The following is a 20,534-nucleotide window of genomic DNA, read 5'->3' on the forward strand; positions in this document are numbered from 1 at the left end:
ACAACTATATCACTTTTTGTACAAATAGCAATTTAAAGATGTTAGAGTTACTGCAACAGGAATAAGGTTGCCAGTAGACTTGGAGAAAAAGTACCTGTCCTCTAATTTCTAACATGTAGAAATGTGCAGCTGAAGCTTATGAGGGCAGACAGGTGAACAGCATCATCTAGTAAATAACATCCTACTGATCCTCTGTTAAAGGGACAGGATAATTTCTTCAGGCAGTTGGCAACCTTTTGTCACTACCAATGGCAATGACCTACCTGCCCAATTGATTCTTATGTTCTGGTTTTAGAATCGTTGCCACTGTTTCACAGTCAGTCAACAATGGAATTTTAAAAGGTCTCCCTTTCATTTTCTATTTAAAATATATATTTAAAGTAAGTATATCCTAATAGCTCTTCAGATAACTTTCTGTTGGATAAAGACATTTGACCTTTTAGCTGTTCCATTCATAGATACTAATTCCTTTACATCTGTTACTCTTTAGATTTACTTATTATCTGACTGCAATTCTCCTATTTAAGAACTTTCCAGTTCAGTCCTAAGCTGCCACGTAGTCAGAATGTCTTGGTAACTTTGCTCTGCATTTTTAATTTTCAAATTGCCACCTCCCTGAAAACCAGACTTCATTTGTTGTAGAGATTCTTTTTAATTAGCTAAAAAAATCTGTTATGTTCAGCAAGTTGACTGACAGCACTGGATTGTAATCTCCTTCAACCTTTAACTGAGTTGGAGCAGCTACAGAAGCTACATACCATCTTATTTATCTTCTGATATCTTTGTCTTGTACTCTTTCCTGGTTTCCGTCTCTCTCAGTCTTTCCCTCTTGGGTTCATTCTTCACCAGATTAATTTAACTTGATATCTATAAATTCAGGTATTAGGTATACTATCTGATCAGTTTCAGTTCTGGGGTGTTTTCATGCCAGTTATTTGCCCCCAGTTCAATGCTATAGGGAACTAGGGATTTCCCCCAGCTTTCCCACAGCATTATGGTGCATTCATATACCTTCTGGTGTTTCTACAACTTTTGTCTGATCTTTCTGAAGCCTGCTTTATTCCAAAGTTTTAAAAACTATCTCAGTAACCCCTGGGTGGCTGCAATGTGGGTGGAAAAGTTTGGGTTCTTCCTTATCCCACACACACAGCAACTATTTCCCTGGAGGTATCCATTTCCTTTCCCAATTGCAGAAGATTGTTTTTTTAATCTGTCACTTAACATCACACTGATTTGCTATTATATCCAAAAATTCCCAGCTTTCATTTTAAAAAATCCATAGCTCCTTTGCTTGTTGAGGTATATGGAAAAAAAACTATTTCTGAGAATGAAATGGGCTAGACCGGGGTAGGGAACCTGCGGCTCGAGAGCCGCATGCGGCTCTTCTGCCCTTGCACTGCGGCTCCATGAGCCAAGCTGCCGGCCCCATCCTTGCCCGCCCTGCATGCAGCAGGGCAGGCAAACCAACTGCCTGGGGTCGGCTGGGCTGCGTCGCGGGCTTCCCCTCTCGCCCGCCCCGTTGGAGCGGGCGGGCGGTTTCCTGGTGGCCGGCGAGGCCAAGCCGACGGCTTCATCCTTGCCCGCCCTGCAGGCAGCAGGGCGGGTGCATCCATGCGCTTCTCAGAATGAGCGGAGTAAAAGGTAAAAAAAACCCAATACATATAGTGTTATCTTTATTTTAAATGTCAAAAATTATTTGCGGCTCCAAGTGTTCTCTTTTCCCGTGGAAAACGGGTCCAAATGGCTCTTTGAGTGTTAAAGGTTCCCTACCCCTGGGCTAGACTCATTTTAAAAAAACATAAAAACTGGGAACTCAAATAAAGTGATACATATATTGGTATATCAATATAATGCTATTCAATTGCCAATTTTTTTGGGGGGGGGGAAGAGACTACTAAAGAAACCTGTTGTGTTGCAGCTGCAGTAGCAACTGAGAATATACTGTGTTTCCCCAAAAATAACACAGGGACTTGTATTAATTTTTCCTCCAAAAGATGCATTAGGGCTTATTTTAAGGGAATGTCTCATTTTTTCCCATGATTTTGCCCCCCCCCCCCCCGACCAGATCAACTGCACCAGGGAATAAGAACATAAGAATCTGTAACTAGGGCTTATTTTTGGAGTAGGGCTTAAATTCAAGCATCCTCCAAAAATCTCAAAAAATCATGCTAGGGCTTATTTGGGGGGTAGGTCTTATTTTCGGGGGAACAGGGTATCTAAGCCTGTCCCTGTGTGAAGAACATCTCTCTAGTCTGGCCATACTGAGTTCTTTAGTTTACAAACTTGATAGGATCTAACACAGGGGTCCGCATAAAGCCACATACTGTTGACTTTCTATAGGGGGAACAGAAGTGTATTGGAAGAACTGGACTTCCTAAGGATGCACTTCATTATTCCTGTTTGATGATACCCAAAGGATAATGCAAGGTGTGACCTGATAGTGACTTTAATTTTTCTCACCTGAAGGTTCTAAATTCATGCCTTCCTGTTTCCTTTTCTGCCACTTTCTCACTAAATCTTCTCCAGTGTGTATCACACACAGGCATTACACTGTCAACAACTCCAATTCAAATTGAAACCAGTTCTAATTCAACTTCTGACAATAATGCCAAGGGCTTAATTGCACAGCAATCAAAAAGTAATCTTATGAAACTTTCCTTTACATGGAAAGGGACAAGTTTCACTGGCTGAATTTTCCCCTGCAGCTGACGTCATAGGCTCCAAGAAAGTAGAATAATACCAACCAGCCCCAACGGTACTGTACCTGTTCTTTATGTTTTTGAGGCTACAACCTATTTTAGTGCTGATGTAGGATTGCTGACTTTCATCCTGAAGTTGAGTCTTCGTCAGTAGCAAACATTAATCTACCTTTTACTCTATCTTTCCTCCAAGAAGCTCAAGACAGCAGATATGGAGTTCTCGTCCTCCATTTTAAAAGCTTCTCCTGCTGATTTCTGCAGATCAGGCTGTTGTTATTCAAGGTACCAGAGCAGCCTGATGGGAGGGGGATTTGACACATGGCAACCCTACACAGATGATGCAACTTCTGTGTTCTCTAGAGTTCTTAGCATACTGGTTAGTAACATGCGATGCGTAAGAAGTACAAACAAATGTTTCTGTGGCAGCTTTTGAGATTGAGAATAAGTATTCTGGGAACTGTAATGGGAAAGAGAGAGAGAGATTCTTTGGGTCATATGACCACAAAATCAATTCCAGACTCTTGCAGCATTCATAAGATAACTAATGCCATTCTTGGGAAATGCCTATGCAGAGGCCACTGTAAGGGGGAAATTATTTCATTATTACAAGAGAACCAGAAGAATGCAAATGTATATATAATTTTTCATAGTTATCATACCTACCAGCTCAGGTATGTTACTAGTTGCCAGTAAAAACTCCCATTCTTAAATCCAAGTTTTGTTCAAGTATGCTGTGCAAATATCTTCTTTCCTGTGGGAAAGGATTAATTAATGTGTTTTAGGGATGGGAGAACCGAATTCCTGCAGTACAACATTCTCTCTCCTCTGTGGCTCACTTGCTCTTTGGGCCCCTCCGCACTGTAGGATTCGACCTTCGTTCGATGTAGGTCTGACCCGGGGTCTCCCCACAGCCATAGCATTCGACTCATGTCCGCACTCCCCCCCCCCCCGCCGTCAAATTTTCGAGCTCAACTGGGAGGTACAACTTCCTGGCGAACTCGGGTTCACTCAAGCCAAAGCCAGCGGAGTGCGGAATCTCCCTTGCCTCGACTCTGCCAGCTAGCCAATCACAGTGCAGTATTTCGGCCATGCACAGAATGGGAGACTTGTGGCAGCAGCAAGAAAAATCTTCCTACATAGCTCCTACGTCGGTAAACGGAAAAAAAGGGGCGCGGACTCACGTTTCCCGCCATAGAACGGGAGCCAATCGGGAATGAGGAGCAGAAGACACGAGGAGGTAATCCCGCCCTCTGAACTCGGCTCTGGAGACACGAGCCAGCTGCTGTGCGGAATAACAGAGGAGTCGAGCACAAGTAACGATTTCCGAAGACACGAGTTGAACCCTAGTTGCCTCTGTTGTGCGGAGGGGCCTCTATTCTGAAGAAAACATGTCCTCAATTTTCATAGATGGAATATCCCATTTTTAGATGTATGTATATAGATAAGCAAACATGTAGATTGCCATCTAGTGGGAAATGAGAATAAAGCAGCTGATCTAGGGCAGGAGTGAGATTCACCCCTCCCCCCCAAAGCCAGTGTTGCAAAAGGCTTCCACAAGGTGTATGGAACCAGTTGCAAAATGGTTTCCCCAGACAGCAGAGTCAGTCACAGTTACTTGTTGCACCCTAGAAATCATACCCTGGCATAGTTCAAATTGTCATCTGGGTTACTATGCATCTGGGATTCCAACATCAAACAGGGAAAATGCTAAACAAAAATTTGACCGGAAGCAGTCAATTAATGCGAGCACTATTTTGTTGATGAAGAATACTGAGACTCTTACTTACTATTTTTTAATAGCAACAATATGTTTTAGGTTATTGTCGAAGGCTTTCATGGCCGGAATCACTGGGGTACTGTGTGGTTTCTGGGCTGTATGACTGTGTTCTAGCAGCATTCTCTCCTGATGTTTTAGCTTTCTTATGTGTTTTAGCTTTCTTATTTGTGATTTTACTAGAGAGGATTGGTTGCAGTGCAGCCAACTAGACTGGTTGTCAGAGCAACGGGGCCAGCCCTCACACAGGGGTGGGAGTAGTGTGGAAATCAAGATGTGGCAAGCAGAATTGCCCTGAAAGTGACATTTCAGCCAGGGAGCACTGTGAAATGACAACTTCCTGCCATTTCTGAATGGGACATTTCAGGAGATCTACCAGAATCATAAAAACATAAGAAAGAGCCTGCTGGATAAGACCAGAGTCCATCTAGTCCAGGACTCTACTACTCGCAGTGGTCCACCAGATCTCTCACAAGATCTCCAGCAGATTGTGACCCAGCTTCTATCAGTTCTTGATAAACTGGCTAACTTTCCAGAAATAATTGTTTTACTTTACACTTCAAATAGCATGTGGTATTGCCAACTACCAATCTGCAAACATCCTAGAAAAAAAAGTCAACTGTAAACTGCTTTCATGTTTCAGCTGTAGATACTTAAGTGGTCCCAACACTTTATTCTAGATTTATTAATCCATAATTCTGATGATCATTTATTTGTTTGTTTGTCTTCTAGGCTGCCCTTCGCCAAAAGAGCCCAGAGCACCTTACAACGAAGAAATTGCACATCACAGACACTGTCATACAATAAAAACCATGAAAACAGACACAAAAATCATAATACAAAAAAACCTCTTGATGCATTAAAATTGAGGAAATCAACCATAGCCGATACCCTCTCGCATCAGTATCTTCAGTTGTTCTGGGGAGGGAAAGAGGAAAGGCAAAAGCGGGGGAGGCCAGCTCCATGGAAAACCTTTGCTGTCTTCAATCATGGGCCCAGTGCACCACTCTTATCTTACCAGGCCCTGTGAAATTGCACTTAATCCTGCAGGGCCCTGGTCTCACTAGACAGAGTAATTACATAATTACAAACATGAATGACCATTTCCAATTTGTATATGAATAACTGAGATTACTTTTTTTAAATTGCTGCCAGGTATGAGTGGTGGGAATCCCATACAGCATAATAAAAATAGCAGTAAAGAGAAGAAGCAAGTGCCAAATCTCTGTAGCTCCAGCCAACACTGTTTGTTATACTGTCCAAAGGCCACATCTGCAATTTTGAGGAAGATACAATGAACGAGCTTAGATAAGAACTGTTTCACTTGTTGTATGACAGAGCTTAGGCATCTTTATTTGAGGCTTTGAATCAGCCAGGAAAACTACTGGAAAAAGACAAATTAAATGGTGGGGGGGAGGAGTGGGGAAATAAAATCTTTTGAAAGTTCAGAATTAAGAATTTCTGCTTTAAAATCTCACCTCAAACATTTAACTTGCAGGGTAGACAGCTTTTATCAGCAATGTTGAAGATATTTCCTGGTGGCATTACTTTTGTACTGTACTTGTTAGTAAATTAAATGGTGGGGGGGAGGAGTGGGGAAATAAAATCTTTTGAAAGTTCAGAATTAAGAATTTCTGCTTTAAAATCTCACCTCAAACATTTAACTTGCAGGGTAGACAGCTTTTATCAGCAATGTTGAAGATATTTCCTGGTGGCATTACTTTTGTACTGTACTTGTTAGTAGAGGGCCCTCCCGAGCAGAGAGATACCCTTCTAAGTTCACTGAAGTCAATTAAAGTGTAAGACTCCTTAGGGTTACACAGTAAAAATTCTAGAAAAGAACTTAAGTCCATTGCATATTATTCTGTAATCAAATTAGGAGCACTGGGCTCTGTAGTATAAGATCAACTATTTCTATTCTGTACTTTCATATTTGTAAGTAACTGTGTTTGTGCCATCAACTCACAGCTGGCTTATGGTGACCCCATAGGTTTTCATGGCAAGAGATGTTCAAAGGTGGTTTGACATTGCTACCTCTGCATAGGTTGAGAATGTTCTGAGAGAACTGTGATTTGCCCAAAGTTCATCAGGCTTCATGTGGAAGAGTGGAGAATCAAACCCAGTTATCCAGATTGGACTCTGCTGTTTTTAACCACAAACACCATGTTGTCTCCCTATGAGCAACTACAAAATATTTAAGAAATAACTTCCTTATGTTTCCCTACAGTTTACTTTCATACTGATCTTATTACACATTTGTAGATGTAATTTGCAGCATTCTAACTTGTGAATTCAAGATGCTGAACTATAGATGACTACCATAAAATAGTGTTTTCCAAGGGCATAGGGATCATAATACATTTGTGGCAAAAGTAACCCAGTATAATTTAATAGTAAAAGTAAAGTGTGCTATCAAGTCACAGCTGAGTCACAGTGACCTCATAAAGTTCCACCTTACGGAGTTTTCAAGGTACTAGAGATAAACACATGCTATTTATTGTGTTCTTTTGCATAGCAGGCCCATTTTTCCTTAGTAGTTTTTCATCCTATATAAGTGGTTTTTCATACTAGATAAGTAAGTATTGACTTTGACTAGCTTCCAAGCTCCGGCAAAATCAAGTTGGCCTGGACTATTTGAGCTACTACAATAACATGTCCTTACAATGTAAAACTTGCCACACTAAATTTCAAACGAAATGTAAAATATTATATACTATGTCTAGATGTTTAACTTATTATTCAGTGTAAGATACCAACCAGCAAAACACTGACCATCATTTATATTTAATAGAACTGGCTGTCATATATTACATATCAGCAATCTACAACAGATACTATCAAATTTCAAACACTATAGCAGACCAGCTAACAAGTGCTTAATATAAAATACTCCCAATTGTCAAATATTGTTAAACATCTGATATTGTCAATGGAAAATACTGGATGATAAATACTAAATACCATTAAATATCCAATACTAAATTGAATGACAGATATTCAGAACTAAAACTTCAGAGGAGGACTTTCAGGAATATTTATGGGAGTAACATTTTTATTTTTACCTTACCTTTACCTTCTAATCCAAAGATCTGATATAACTTGAGGGGAACTATTAATTCTATTCAGTAGCCTAAACTGATTTTTATGCACCACATACATAATATTACACGTACTTAGTTTAATGATAAATTCCCTGTGCAAGTGCCGGGTCATTATTGGCCATGGAGTGGCATCATGATATTTACAAGGCAGGTTGTAGGCTTTATTTAGTTCAGAATAAATGCCACTCCCTGATACTGAATTTAGTTACTAACATGATTTTGAAGATTCATTTCCCCCGTGGACAATGTGCCTAAAAGTTGGACTTCACCTGGCTTTTGTAACTCATTAACTACTTTGTGAGTATTAAAAAAGTAGTTAAAACGCTATCTGAACTACTCCAACTCCTTTTAAATGTATGTTCAGCACGGTGTAGAAATGATATTCTTTGAACCCAGAAGGATGCATGGGGTGGGGGTGGGGACAAAACTCTGCTTTCATGTAGCTAGAATGGCCTACTTTAAACTGTGGTTGTTGCTTTGCTGGTGAATTTGCCTGCTGAATAAACAAGAGCTGAGGGACAGAATAGGGATATGGAGGCACGGGGGTAAGTTGGCGATAATAGAAAAGGCGGTCTCAAGGTTATGGAAAGAAGGAGCAACTAACAAGCTCTGCATGGGGGATGAGCGGACTGGCCCAGAAATATGGGAGCTAATACACGTGTGCTACGTGCAGCGCCTGCTGCTCCCCTGGGTCCTAGAGAGTGTGTAAATTGGAACATTTTTATTTGCATGGTACTATTCAAAATTCTTTGACCCCCGTCCCCTTCTATTAGATGTGCAGTTGTGAAGGGATGTGTTTCATTACGCACGCCCCCCCCCCCACTTTAGCAAGATCCGTGTATTATCTAAAGGAGATACTTTCCTCCCACTCCTGCCTGCCTGCTTCCACAAACCAGAGCCGCCAGATGGGGGCGAGGAAAGGGCTTTGGCTCCGTATAAGGGGCCTGGCCCCATTCTGGGTGGGCTGTACCTTTCATTGATAATTTGACACCAGGCAGGCCTGCCCCTCCATTTCTCCTTCTTAGTCGTCTAGGAATGGAGGGTAATAATAACCAACGGGTTTCTATTAGTCAACCCGAATTTAAGGGTTCAGCCACCAAGAAGCAGTCAGCCAAGCGGCCTCCTTCACACTTTCCCCTCGTAACATCCAACCCCCAGGTTGTTCCATCCCTTACGAGTAACAAAACTGGCGATCGTTCGGGATTACAAGAAAAGAAAAGAAAGATCGGCGCCAGGATGGAAAAAGATGCAGTTTTTGGATTACAGGGCAGGAAAGGTTGTGCATTCTCTGCAGGGCACTGGAAGAGTATGGAAAGAGACCCCGTCTGCTGTACAGAATGCAGTACGATACAAATCCCCAGGGCTTTGTGTGATCCTGAATGATGGACGGCCGGCCATTAGAGAGGAAAGCATTAGGGATGAAAACGGATTGAGAGGATGGCGATCTTTGCTTGGGGGGGGGGGGGGGTGGTGGGTTGTCGGAGGGTTATTAGGAAATATGATTGGCTCTCATGTCTTTTACGGAGAGAGCGTGTGTTCTCCTACCCCCACCCCCACCGAGGGCCCATCTCATAAACGGGAAGGCAGGCGCAGTGAAGCTGTGCTCACTGGTCAGGCACGGGTGCTAGCGAAGGTGCGCGCAAAACTTTGGAGCACTTCCAGTGTTTTCTCCCCTCGACCAGAGTCTGGGGTCTCCACCTGGAAAAGAGGAGGAGGGGGAGGAGGGGGAGGGGGAGGGGAGGAGGGGAGGGGTACAATTGGGAGAGGTGGAAAACGAGAAGAAGCGTTGAACCTTCGCGAGGGAGGAGTATCTGAAGCCTGCCCTGAGGAAAAGGGGAGGGGGTGATGCATACAGCCCCCTTCTGTTGCGAAGAAAGTACGATCCGTTTTAAGAGGCAGCTTGTGACTCGGGGGAAATTGTGCCTGGATGGGAGACTCAGCAGATCGCTCCAAAAGGACCAAGAAAGGACAAAGCTATGTTTTGGTGGGGTGTGGGAACTAAATCCAATAGGAGGAGCAAACTGCAAGCTCCTTCGTATTTTTTTGACTTCCATAGAAACGTGGCATCTTCTGTCGCGTTATTTAAACATTAAAAGTAAATTATTTACTTCGGAGTAAATCTTATACTTCCATGTCAGTAGGTCGAATGCCCCATGGCTGCTCCAAGGACCCCCACCCCGATTCGTTCCTATTGTCCCAGAGACTCTAGTGATCTGCCTGCAGCTAGTCCTGGCGGACCTCTGATTCTTGCAATGCAGACTGCAAAGCTGCATGGATGGCAGCGTCCTCGTCGCCCCCCCCCCCCCCCCGTGCAGTGCATTACACTGGAACGGCAAAGCTTCCCCACTGCACCGAGTCAGGCCGAGACAATGAAACAGCTCGGCCTCCCTCCCCCCGTGACGTCCCCCCAAGCCCTTGGCCTATCCGAGAGTATTGAGAGGCTCTTTAAAAAAAGAAGTGCCGGTCTCGAGGTGGCTGTCAGCTGTGCAGGATTCTTCCGCACATGTAAACATAGATCATAAAGGCGAAGAAGGTGGATTAGAGAGTAGAGACCCATGCGGTCGGCCTGCTCTGCATGGAGCTCATTAGTTTAGAGGCCTCTAGCGATCCCCTGTTGCTGGCGTGCTGGAGGGGATCTGTCATTGCGACAATCGTGTATATAATATAAACAAAGGCAAACGTGAAAGTTGTACGCAACAGGGTTGCAGAGGAAAATTTTTGTGAATTCTGTGAAAGTCTGCTCTACTTAATTTTGTTTCAAGGTGTGAGAATTAATCTGTCTCTTTTTTTGTCCTGGATTAACAAAACTGCTGCTCAAAAGTTACATAATTTATTAGTTCAAATTGTGGGTAAAAATTGTTAGTATGGCTCCCCTTCATTCAGGCATTGTCACTCTTAACGTAATTGACTGTATTTTAGGGTGGTCATTTTTTTTAATGGTAAGATTACAAGGGAATAGAATGAAAATTGTGTCTATGCATATTTGAAAGATCTCCACCTTCCCTTTCTGTAATTGTTAAAGGCTAGATGATATACTGCATGAACAATTTGAACACTGAATATCGAGGACATGCTCTGAAATATTCTCAGTCACTTTTCCAAGTCATTATATCATTTAATCTGTAGGACCCCCCCATATTAGAATTTGAGCATCCTTTGAGAAGCAATGCAAAATAATTTTATTTCGATTAGCAGTCAAAATTAAGAAGAAATATGACTGTTTTATCATTCTAGACTGCATACATTAAATATGAGTTAGGTTAACCATTTTGTTTTTAAAACATTCTTACTCATTCTGACAGTTCGAAATATGATGGAATTAGCAGGATACCCGTGCTTCGCTACATATACTTCATCACAGCCTCTCTGTGAATTTTGGGGTGACATTCAGCATACTTCTTTACAGCATGTTTGTGAACTTTGGGGTGACATGCAGCATATTTCCTAACAGCCTGTCTGTGGACTGACAGGTTGGTTTTTGCATATTTTGCAGCAGCGTCCTGTAGCTGTCTTTTTCTAGTGCAATACATAAATCGCTTTCTGCATTTAATTCCTTTTCTCCCTTTAACGGTTTCAGCAGAAGGAACTGGTTTGTATGCATTGAGGAAGGCGGTGTTAGAATGCAGTTGGCGCACCATTGGATCAATTGTGCTTGTTGTTTGGTGGGCATTAGCAGAACTTGTCGATGCGACAAATGGAGTTAGAGCAGTGGTTCTCAACCTATGGGTTGCATATTTTGGGGGTCGAACGACCCTTTCACAGTGTTCTCCATCTGTAAAATGGATAAATGTTAGGGTTGAGGGTCCCCACAACATGAGGAACTGTATTAAAGGGTTGCGGCATTATGAAGGTTGAGAACCACTGAGTTAGAGCTTCAAAGTGCCCTTCATTAAAATGTCCTTATGTTGTTATGTTCTTATGTCCTGTGAAATGAAGCTATATATATAAACGCAAAGTACCATTCACTGACTGAGTGACTCATCAAAAGAACACAAAAACCATCGAAAATACCATGTTGAAGGACATGAAACTCATGGTGTTTAACTGGCATCCTTAGAATGTTCGTGCAGATGGCCCGAGAACAGTAAATATCTAATGTGTCGAGTGGAAGTGAATATTTTGGAAAATCCTTTCTTAGCGAGCACCTGAAGCCCATAACCAACCAGTGTGCCAAATTTCAACTTTGTAGTTTCAGTGGTTTTTGAGTTCTTTTGATGAGTCAGTGAGTGATATTTCGCGTTTATATATATAGATATAGATATGGCTAAAATAAATGACTTTTCATTTCTCTTAGGCTGGAATCCTAAACTTTGGAGCTGGGAATATATATATTGTGTGCACATAGGCAGGGGAGGACTTGAAGACAAAATAGCTCTGGAAGAGGGAACTCCAGCCCCACCTCATTCTGAGACAAGAGAGGAAGAACAGGGTGCCAGCTCATGCCTGCGGGTCTCACAGAATTACAGCGCATCTCCAGACTACGAGATGAGTTCCCCTGGAGAAACTGGGTGCTTTGGAGGGCAGGCTTTATGGCATTGTACACTAACTGAGGTTCCTATTCTTTCCAGGCTTCATCTCCAAATCTCCAGGAATTTCTCAACCTGGAGCTGGCAACCCCACATCCAGGGGAGACCTGGCAACCTTAGGACAACAGCTCCTGTGCACTTCATAAGGGCCAAGAGCTGCCCCTTTGGGCTGTGGTAAGCCACGGGGACAGGGGGAAGCCATCTGCCAACCTGGATTTTCCCCAGTGGCCTTAATGGCTAATCTGGCCCTATTGGGTGGGGGGTGGGTGGGCTTTGTTTCCAGTTAAGCATGTTTACAATAGAACTGGACTATTTACAATGAAATTCTAGAGTTACGACCCATTATACGAATGGGTTTAGAAGGGTGTAACCATTTAGAATTGCACTGTAAAGGTATTTGGTTTAGAAATTAGACTTAGAAAATGTGCAGTGCAGTCCTAAATATGTATGCTTGAAGTATGTCCTAGTGAACTTCTCAGCAGTGGCGTATCAACAGAAAATGGAGCCCAGGGCAAGAACTGAGTTTTCCAGCCCCTCACATTGATGGGCGCCCTCCCCACCCTCTCACATTCCCCCTTTTATCCTCCCCGTCCTCCCTCTGTGCTCATGCCACCTCCTCCAGCCAATTAGTACCCCGCCCCTTTCTTTAGATGATATTTGCAAAATATGAATAAAAGGCAAGTCAAAAATCAAATTGTCAGTCTCATTTTTTACAGATGTACTGTACTCTGCAGAATATTTATCCAAAAGTTATGGATTTTATAACTTTAAGAACAGTAAAAAAAGTGCTTAAAACTATTGCTGAATAAAAGCAGTGAGATCTAATTCTGGTTTCCTCTTTAAATGTGCATCATTTTGCAGAACTGCACCCCCTAAATCCATATCAATAGTTGTTAGTTCTGAGTGGGGCATTTACTCAGCAAAAATAAAAAGCCAAGAATATGGCTCCCTATTGTCTACAGAAGCATATCTAAACGAAAATGCATTTCAAATGTGGTATCAGTGTGAAAATAGCACCAATATGTTATTTTATTCTGATTGTTCCACTTAACTGAAACTGGGAAACTATTCTAAAATTATTAATGAACATAAACAGGAGATGTATTGAGGTGTAAGCAAAGCTGGTTCAATTACAATCAATGGGATTTACTTCCAAGTAAATGTGCTTAATATTTTTCCACTTTTGGGTGTTGTAACTTAAAAGATCAGACCCCCCACCTTTGAAGCACTAAGCACTGGGAATCTGGGAAAACAACATTTAGAGGGGGAGTTTTATTTTGGTCAGTTTATTATTGTTTATTATGCAAAGAATGAGCAATAATGGTTACTGTTCTGCTTCTCACTTTGGATTGCCAGGTTTTGGAGTCTTTTAACATAGGTATTAGGCCATGGTCCATCAACTATTCAGGGGAAGTCTAAGGAAAAAAGGTCTTGCAGAGTAAGCAGGCTCGGCTCCCAAGTGAGCACAAGAAAAACCTAAGCGGGTGTAAGTCAATGCGAGAGAGGCTGAAATTGGCTCAGGCCTCTCTTAGCCACAAGGCCCTGAGAGGCTTTGGCTTCTGACGCTTAAAACGCATTAGGTTTTAGGCATGTGTGCCCTATATTCCCGCGTGGAGAGGCCTCCTCACACTCTAAACGTGTTTTATACCAGCGTCTTCGTTTTCAGGAGACAGCTGGCGGCCAAGAGCCCCCAAACAAAGGGGTGGGGAGGGGAACGAGGGCAGGCTTTCTCTGTACCGACTAAAGAAAGGCCCTTCTCCCCACAGGCCCGGGACTCCTCCACGGACTCTTTTTCTCCCCTCCTCCCTCCGCCTTGATTTTGCGGAGGCAGACAGTTGCTTCTGGCTGAGCTCAACGACGCTTCGGCTGTTGGGGATTGTTCGCAACGGCCGCCTCGCTCCGTCCTGCCGGCGATTCAGGCTGGCCATGGCCGAGTTCCTGCCGCCGCCCGAGTGCCCCGTTTTCGAGCCCAGCTGGGAGGAGTTCGCGGACCCCTTCGCCTTCATCCACAAGATCCGGCCCATAGCCGAGCAGACGGGGATCTGCAAGGTGCGGCCGCCGCCGGTGAGTGAGCCTTGGCGGCGGCGGCAACAACGACTGCCCGTGGGGTAGCCCCCCGACCCGTTTCCCACCAACCCCCATCCCTCGGCGGGAGGGGGAAACCGGTCTGAGGGCAGAGAAGGTGGGGGTCAAGAGACCACCCTCAGGCCCTCCCGGGACGCTTCTCTCGCGACCAGACGGACCCCCCCCCCCTTCCTCCTCCCCCAGACCCCTGAACCCGGGCTGAGGCATCTACGTACATCCCCTACTCGGAAACTTTTACTGCCCTTCTCCCCACCTCTCTCCAGCGGATCCCCCAAGATCCCCCCCACCTCAAGAAAAGGACCTACTTCGTGCGTCTACAGATGGTCAGGCGTCCCGGGGGGGCGGGGGAGAAAGGGGGGGCTGTGGGACCTGGGGAACGCATTCCTTGTCCCTGGGGAGCCTTAACTGGCACCCCCATCTCAGTATGGCCTCCTGTTGAAAACCCAGGAGCCCCCTTTCCTATAGAGACGAGTGGGGGCGGGGTGAAGAATGGCCCCCGTCTGTTGGGTCAGTCCAAACAGACTTGGAGGCTCGGCTCCCCGAGGGAGACCCACTCGAATATGGCTGCCGTGGAGCCCCCACCCCCTCCTCCAATGGCGTCCCCTTTGGCCCCAACTCGCAAAACTCCATTCTCCTTTTTTTTTCCCCTCTGCCCCCGCCCCGAATAAAGTTGCCTCGCGGTGTGCTGCTGATGCAGCGTTTCGGAGCCGGGGAGGGAGGCGGGCGCGCTCAGACTCGCACACACAATGAGGCGCCTCTCTCGGCTCCAGCCCCAAACGGCCAACTTATTCCTCTTTATTGCAGGAGTGCCTTCTTTAAAAAGGACTTTATTCGAGGGTTGCCGGGTGTGCGTAACCCCGGGAGGGGGGCGGGAGGCTTTTGTTTCTTGATAGGAGCGAGGTACAGTTAGGCATCCTGGGAGTTTAATTTTTTTAAAAATAAACTTTAAAAGCTCAGAAATTGACCTGCCCAGTTTAATCGGAATTAGTTTTTTTAAAAAACCAACCTTATAGACAACTGATGAGGAGTAGAGTGAGCATGATTCACTTTTAAGTGTTTTTTTTTTAACTAATCTGTGAAGTTGTGCAGTAAAAGTAAATTGGAGAGAATTCGTTTATGGCTTGAAAGAGGCAGCCATTGTTATGGTTTGTGTTTGCATAGAGCTGGACGCTGTCGAAGTAGATCAGCGTTTGGTTCAGGTTTTTCATCCAACAAAGTTTTAACTTTTGTCCCATTGTGGGCAGCTGGCTGTTACTTTCCTTAGAAATACTGGATATCAGTGGCTGTAAAGACCTAAGTGAGACAGCTGCTTGGGTGTTGCCCTCCATGTTGGCATTGTGGCTAAGCTAAGGCTGTGAATTTGCTTATTTCTCCATTTTCTGTATCCATCAAAGATTTACCTTGGCCATTCTCTAGACCCATTTGGTTTAAATTGAATGCAGGTACCATTGTGATAAAGTTGAGAATATATAAATGTAAACATCAGAGTTTTGAGAGATTCTCTTCTTTCAGAATCCTAAGCAGGCATGGCCACCATTTTAGAGTGCAATACATATTGGGAAGGGTGATAACTCTTTATCATTAGAAGTATAATCAAACAGTTTTGTAGGCTGCAGAAATATAATTCTGAACCAGAAACTTTCTTAAATTATTATTTTATTATTTTGTGTAGTTTTATCAGCACAGTTATTTCTATCTGCATGAACTATGTGAAAGAGGAGGGATTTAATGAGACAAAGATATTCTTGTAAAAACAGGATGCATGGTTTCTTTATTTCTACTTACAGCATTCTTCATCTGAGGAGAGTTTAATGATAAATGTGACTTCAAGGAGCTTATAGTGACCACCAATTGAAATAGGACATTGAAAGAGTTTAATTAGGTTGAGGATAAAGATATATTTTTATGACTTCTACAATGAAACTTTAATTCTAGCCATTCTCTACAGTCAGAAACACTTCAATATATCTTCTAATATTTATTGGAAAAGTCGATGGCATTTAACTGAAGAAAAATATTAAAGGAATTTGCCTTAGTCTTCTGGTTGGAAACCTACTGATCTTTGTTTCTGTGCAGTCCCCTTGATTTCAGTAAGGTTAGGCTGGAAGCAGCTGGCTGACACTTTAATTGAGAGTGAATTGAAAACTTCTGATTTAAAAAGAATGACTATGCCTTGTCGCACATAAAGACCTAAGTAAAATTGTAACTTCATCCGCCATTTCCTTCCCCCCCTCCACATGCTCCACACACCCCCTTTTTGCAGCCTGTTCTGGACTAGACCAAGTGGGGGACATGGAACACTTTGGGGGGGGGGGGACAAGAGGAAATGGCGGATGAAGTTACAATTTCACTTAGGTCTTTATGTGGAACAGGGTATAGTGTATATGCTTGTCCTGCCCTTTTAATCCTCCAATATCTATAACTTTATCTTAATTGTACGTGTGGGTATGTATAAAAGTTTGTTGATGAACCAGGTAAAATTCCTGGGTTGAGCAAAGACTGTGATGGATCTGTTTGTGTAACATCCATTTTAATCCCTTTGTTTGTAAATCCATTCCAACTGGAATGTTTATAGTCAATGCTCATTTGCAGCACCTTTGAACAGATGCCTCATATATGTACTTTTAAAAGATGTTTGTAAGGCTGAGCTGGCCAGATGGTATCCTGCGAGATAATTTGGCCCTATTAAATCCTGCCAAATTTCAATGAAGGCACAGTGGTAAACAATCTTGTCACTGTTTTACTTGATAAAAAAGATAAATAGTGAGAACTGGAGTGTCTTCCTTAAATGGTTGATTGTATTGCTATATTTTTATGCATTCTTGAAAGGTAAAGGATTCCATTGAGGAGGTCTTTCTGCAAGCACATTTGTACTCCACCTCCAAATCTGTGTATTTCCACTGTCTGAGCATTTATTCTTAATACTTCACACAGTCTTTATTATGGTCATCTATGACATGCCAGATTATGGACCAAAAATATGTTGCACATATTGGTATATGGAGAGTAAGAAGACCCTTGAGAAAGAGAAATTGCCCATCTCTGCCCTAGTGGAGTCATTAGTGGATTTTTGCTTGTGGCTTTGAAGCAAAACTAATTTTTGACCAAAGGCTCATGAACTTTGCTTGGGTTTTTGATAGCCAATGCTAGAAACAATTGTTTTTCTGGTAGCATGTTAAACCTGTCCTTCTTGCTTCTTATTTTTCTGAGGTAAAGTAAGTATATCTCCTTTGTACTGTCTACTTAGAGAAGAGGCTTTACAGGAGAGGAGTGTTATGAATTTATAACGACCCTTCTACTGTAATCCATAATGGAGAATTTGTGTCATGGTATTTATTTAAACACTTCTCTCCCACAAAAGGACTCGAAATGGTATAAGTTACAATCCAACACCATTTTGAAAGGGGCCCTCTGAGTCTCTCGGTAAACTAGAAATGGCAACTATTGTGAACTCCTTACTTTTAAATGAGGTGATATAATGAAAAAACAGTTGTGTAAATTTACAGTAAACTACATCAGTATTGCTGTAAAACAGGAATAAAGTATTTTGAAATGTTACTGTATTTTCTCCTTATAAAAATCAATTTCTGTTACATAATTGGAGATATTTTTCTTTAAAGTAATGTGAAATCATTTTGAGAGGGTTGACTATCTAGAACTACAATTGAGAACAATTAAAGCAGTCTACATTTTAGTAATGAGGAAGGTAGAATGCCTGTGTTATTTGATGGCTCTAGATAATAGAGGTGAATATTTATTGATGCAAGAAGTCAAGCATTTGAATTTTAAAAAGTTTGGGCAACAGATCTATTAGCTTTCTAACTGAAAACCTTTTTCAGAATGCAGTCTGATACTCTGCCTTGTAGGCATGCCTAAACTTAGTGATTTCATTAAACTCATTTCATTTATTTTGATATAGGATTGTTTCATGGCTTCAAACACTTGAATCCTATTGAAATCAGTGCAACTTAAGTACATGCTATTTTGCATGGAATTACAACTATAGGTTTGAAAAACCCACTTTATCAGTATGGTCAACTCCCCTGATATGGAGCACAACGTAGCTTTACACCACATTAACTTCTGTTGCTCGGTCTACAATGAAATTTGAGCGAAGTATATAAACCCCATTTTAAGACAGAGGCCTAAGTTTTCTCATTCCAAACTGATCTTCCTACTAAATGACTCCATCTTAGAAATGTGCCAGAGTGTAGCTAAATTTCTGCGGTAAGCCATTAAGCTCCATTTTCCAAAGAAAGGGTGCTGATTTTTATTCTGGTCCTTTTAAAAATTGTTTTAACTCTTTACCTTTTATAATTGTGTTAACTCTTTACTTTTGTAACTCCATGCAGTGTTGCATTCTATGATGTCTTTTATATATTTTGAATCTCTGTACATTTTAAAATTTTGTATATTATATAATATTTTATAGCCTAGATGCCAATAAAGGCCTTGGATTGGAGCACAGTATGTAACGAAACAAAATTAAACTCATTGTTTCAGCTTTGATGAAGAAACATGCATTTCTGGACAAGCAGCCTTTCTGTCTAAAAAGCTTAAGATTCAAATAGCTGTTCCTTTGTTTCCATGGACAGTGTGTAAACAAAAAGAACAATGATTTCTCCCACAGAAGAGAGGGGTAGCAGTACTTGATGTATGGAGATTTTTTCTTATGAAACTCTTAAATCATATACCCATTAAGCTTAGTAAACTTTACTATTTATTTTTGTTGTGCAGAATCAGACGAATATTTACTTTCGACTTATCCTTGAAGGCAAGACACTGAAAAGCATATACACTGGAGTAGTTACTCCCTTTTGTATTAAACACACAACTACTTTAACAAGAAGATACTGAGAACCAGAATTCAAAAGTAATTAAATGGCTTGTAGATACTAAGTATCAGTTTTTCTAAATGAAAATCTAGTAACAGATGCCCACTAAGTGGGGGACAGGACATCTGTGGTTTTTCCCAACAAGGCTTCTGACTGGCCATTAGTTGACTATAGATTTTGATAGCAGCTGCCCCAACACAGTGATTTTCACTGTGTGCCTGAAGGTAAGCTGTGCCCACCATGCTGTGTCAGAAGTCCAGAGGTGCCTGCAGGCTCAAATAAGTTGGGGACCCTTGCCTTTTAAAATATATATATATATATAGAGAGAGAGCCCTCACTTCATGGCATGATTTTTCTTAGAAGATGAATAAACTGAAACAACCATTTTGATTTGGAAGCAGGAAGGAGGTTCAGAACTCTCCCTGAGTTTCAAAACTTTTTAAAATTGAGATATCCAAGGGTCAGGTTTGCTTTTGTTCCCTACCCAGCCCACTTTTTCTGTCTGGGGAATTAAACAGCCACATTCAACTTTCTGAAAATCATTCTGCTCAGATAGGTAGGGGATCTCAACTTCATTGCTCAGATATCCTTTTTCAATGCTACATATGCTTTACTTTTACAATTAGGATTGTACAGATCACTCCAGAGGTCCTTTGGAAGAAAAAGGCCCAACTTCTACAACTCGTAGGAGAAAATATAGAACTCCCATTTTAAAAGTATTGCGCTTGGGAGCCATCTGCTTTTCATGAAGCCCTTCCTGTTTGAGGAGCAAGCTAAAAGAAGAAAACTTTTCCTTATTGTTCAAGTAATTGTCATTAGAGACATAACAAATGAAAATCTTTCATTGTACTATAGATTAAAGTTTTATTTAGTATAGCTGCAGCAATAAATAAAAAAGTCTGTCTTAGTTTATAAAGATTAGTATCTTTTTATCTGGTATGTTTTGTCATTAAGCAATACTTTGCTGTGAGCAATCTTTCCCTAACTAGGATGGCAGAACAGATAACTGCCATTTATGTATACACTGTTTACCTTATGGTTGTTTGCTTTGCAGTAGCATTTTCCCTTGTTTTTTTGTTTATTTGTTGGGTCTTTGAGAGCCAGTGTGGTGAAGTGATTAATAACAGGTAGATTTTAATCCTGAAAACTGGGTTTGATTCCCTGTTCCTCCACATGAGCGGTGGAGTCTTATCTGGTGAACCAGATTTGTTTCTGCACTCCTACATTCCTGCTGGGTGACCTTGGGCTAGTCACAGTTCTTTGGAACTCTCTCAGCCCCACCTACATTACAAGGTGTCTGTTGTGGGGAGAGGAAGGGAAAGGAGTTTGTAAGACCCTTTGGCTCATTCCGCACATGCAGAATAATGCACTTTCAAACTGCTTTCAGTGCTCTTTAAAGCTGTGCGGAATAGCAAAATCCACTTGCAAACAGTTGTGAAAGTGGTTTGAAAACACATTATTTTGCGTGTGCGGAAGGGGCCTTTGAGTCTCCTTACAGGAGAGAATGGGGGGCA

At 42.2% G+C, this 20,534-nt stretch overlaps 1 protein-coding gene across 1 annotated transcript in view; it reads left to right on the forward strand.

Annotated features, from left to right (window-relative positions):
- Positions 1–9,404: 9,404 nt before the first annotated feature.
- Positions 9,405–20,534, forward strand: part of KDM5B (lysine demethylase 5B) — a 68,559-nt gene continuing 57,429 nt past the window's right edge. The window contains exons 1-3 of the mRNA XM_048498832.1: positions 9,405–9,558; positions 11,869–12,274; positions 13,867–14,164. Of these exons, the coding sequence (XP_048354789.1) occupies positions 9,420–9,558; positions 11,869–12,274; positions 13,867–14,164 (843 nt within the window). The 5' untranslated portion in view covers positions 9,405–9,419. The remainder of the gene's footprint in view (positions 9,559–11,868; positions 12,275–13,866; positions 14,165–20,534) is intronic.

Source organism: Sphaerodactylus townsendi, linkage group LG05 (genome assembly GCF_021028975.2).
Source record: "Sphaerodactylus townsendi isolate TG3544 linkage group LG05, MPM_Stown_v2.3, whole genome shotgun sequence".
In the NCBI taxonomy this organism is placed as follows: Eukaryota; Metazoa; Chordata; class Lepidosauria; order Squamata; family Sphaerodactylidae; genus Sphaerodactylus; species Sphaerodactylus townsendi.